At 75.0% G+C, this 784-nt stretch overlaps 2 protein-coding genes across 4 annotated transcripts in view; one reads left to right on the top strand and one right to left on the bottom strand.

Annotated features, from left to right (window-relative positions):
• LOC106893886 (cytochrome c oxidase assembly protein COX11, mitochondrial) overlaps nucleotides 1–687 on the bottom strand; it is a 3860-nt gene extending 3173 nt beyond the window's left edge. Inside the window, exons 1-2 of the mRNA XM_014952188.1 lie at nucleotides 281–687; nucleotides 49–204 (exon numbers count right to left, since the gene is read on the bottom strand). Coding sequence (XP_014807674.1) covers nucleotides 49–204; nucleotides 281–622 — 498 coding nt within the window. The 5' untranslated portion in view covers nucleotides 623–687. The remainder of the gene's footprint in view (nucleotides 1–48; nucleotides 205–280) is intronic.
• Nucleotides 1–784, top strand: part of STXBP4 (syntaxin binding protein 4) — a 75189-nt gene that overhangs the window by 192 nt on the left and 74213 nt on the right. The window contains exon 1 of one of the 3 annotated variants that reach the window (XM_014952126.1): nucleotides 96–223. The exons of the other annotated variants lie outside the window; for them this stretch is intronic. The gene's annotated coding sequence lies outside the window, so the exon portion shown is untranslated. Of the gene's footprint in view, nucleotides 1–95; nucleotides 224–784 lie in introns of those variants that run through there. 3 annotated transcript variants of the gene reach the window in all.

Below are 784 nucleotides of genomic sequence, written 5' to 3'. Positions count from 1 at the left end.
GGTTTCTGGGGGGGGGGGGGGGATGGCGGGGGGAAGGCGATGACTCACGTAGATTTCGCTCTGCTGGGGTTTGAAGTTCCACTGGATGCTGGAATGCACGTCCGCGTTGAAGGTGACCCTGATGACGCGGTCCCTCACCGGCTCCATCCTCTCGATCTGCTCCGCGCTGTGCCCCGCGCCCGTCGTCCCGCCCAGCCCCGTCGCCTGGCGGGGAAGGACGGCGGTGAGTGCCCGGCGCCGGCCCCTCCACACCCTCCCTCCCTCCCTGGCTCCCGGTTACCTGGCAGTAGAGGCGATAGAGCGGCACGGCCGCGTAGGACATGCCCACCATGCCCACGGCGGCGGCGGCGATGTAGGCCAGCGCCGACCGGTTCCGGCGCCGCCATTCCTCCTCCTGCCTGCGGGTGAAGGGGTTGGAGCTCCGCACCCCGCGGGCCCCTCGTGGGGCCGCCGCCTGCCCGCCCGCAGCCCAGAGGCCGTACCGAGCCTCCCCCCGCGGACACCAGCCGGTAGGGCCCGTTCGGGGAAGGGTCCGGCCCAGCGCTAGGGCCCAGAGGGGGCCCGGCCCCCCGAGGAGCCGCAGGCCCCCGCAGCGCGCCCAGCCCCGCCCGCACAGCCCCATGCCGCTGCCGGCGGAGCCCGCCTCTTCTCGCGAGAGGCGGCGGCGGGGTGAGTCCGCCTCCGTGAGGCGGGGAGAGTGTCCGTGAGGGAGAGCGGTGCCGGGGGCTGCCCGCCCTCTCCCCGCGCCCGTTTGTCGGCGTGAGGGGGGCAGCCGAGGAGGCGG

This window comes from Calidris pugnax, unplaced genomic scaffold (genome assembly GCF_001431845.1).
Source record: "Calidris pugnax isolate Ruff unplaced genomic scaffold, ASM143184v1 scaffold9, whole genome shotgun sequence".
NCBI classification, from domain to species: Eukaryota; Metazoa; Chordata; class Aves; order Charadriiformes; family Scolopacidae; genus Calidris; species Calidris pugnax.
Note: the sequence above shows the minus strand (reverse complement) of the source record. Positions and strands in the feature narration are given on the sequence as shown.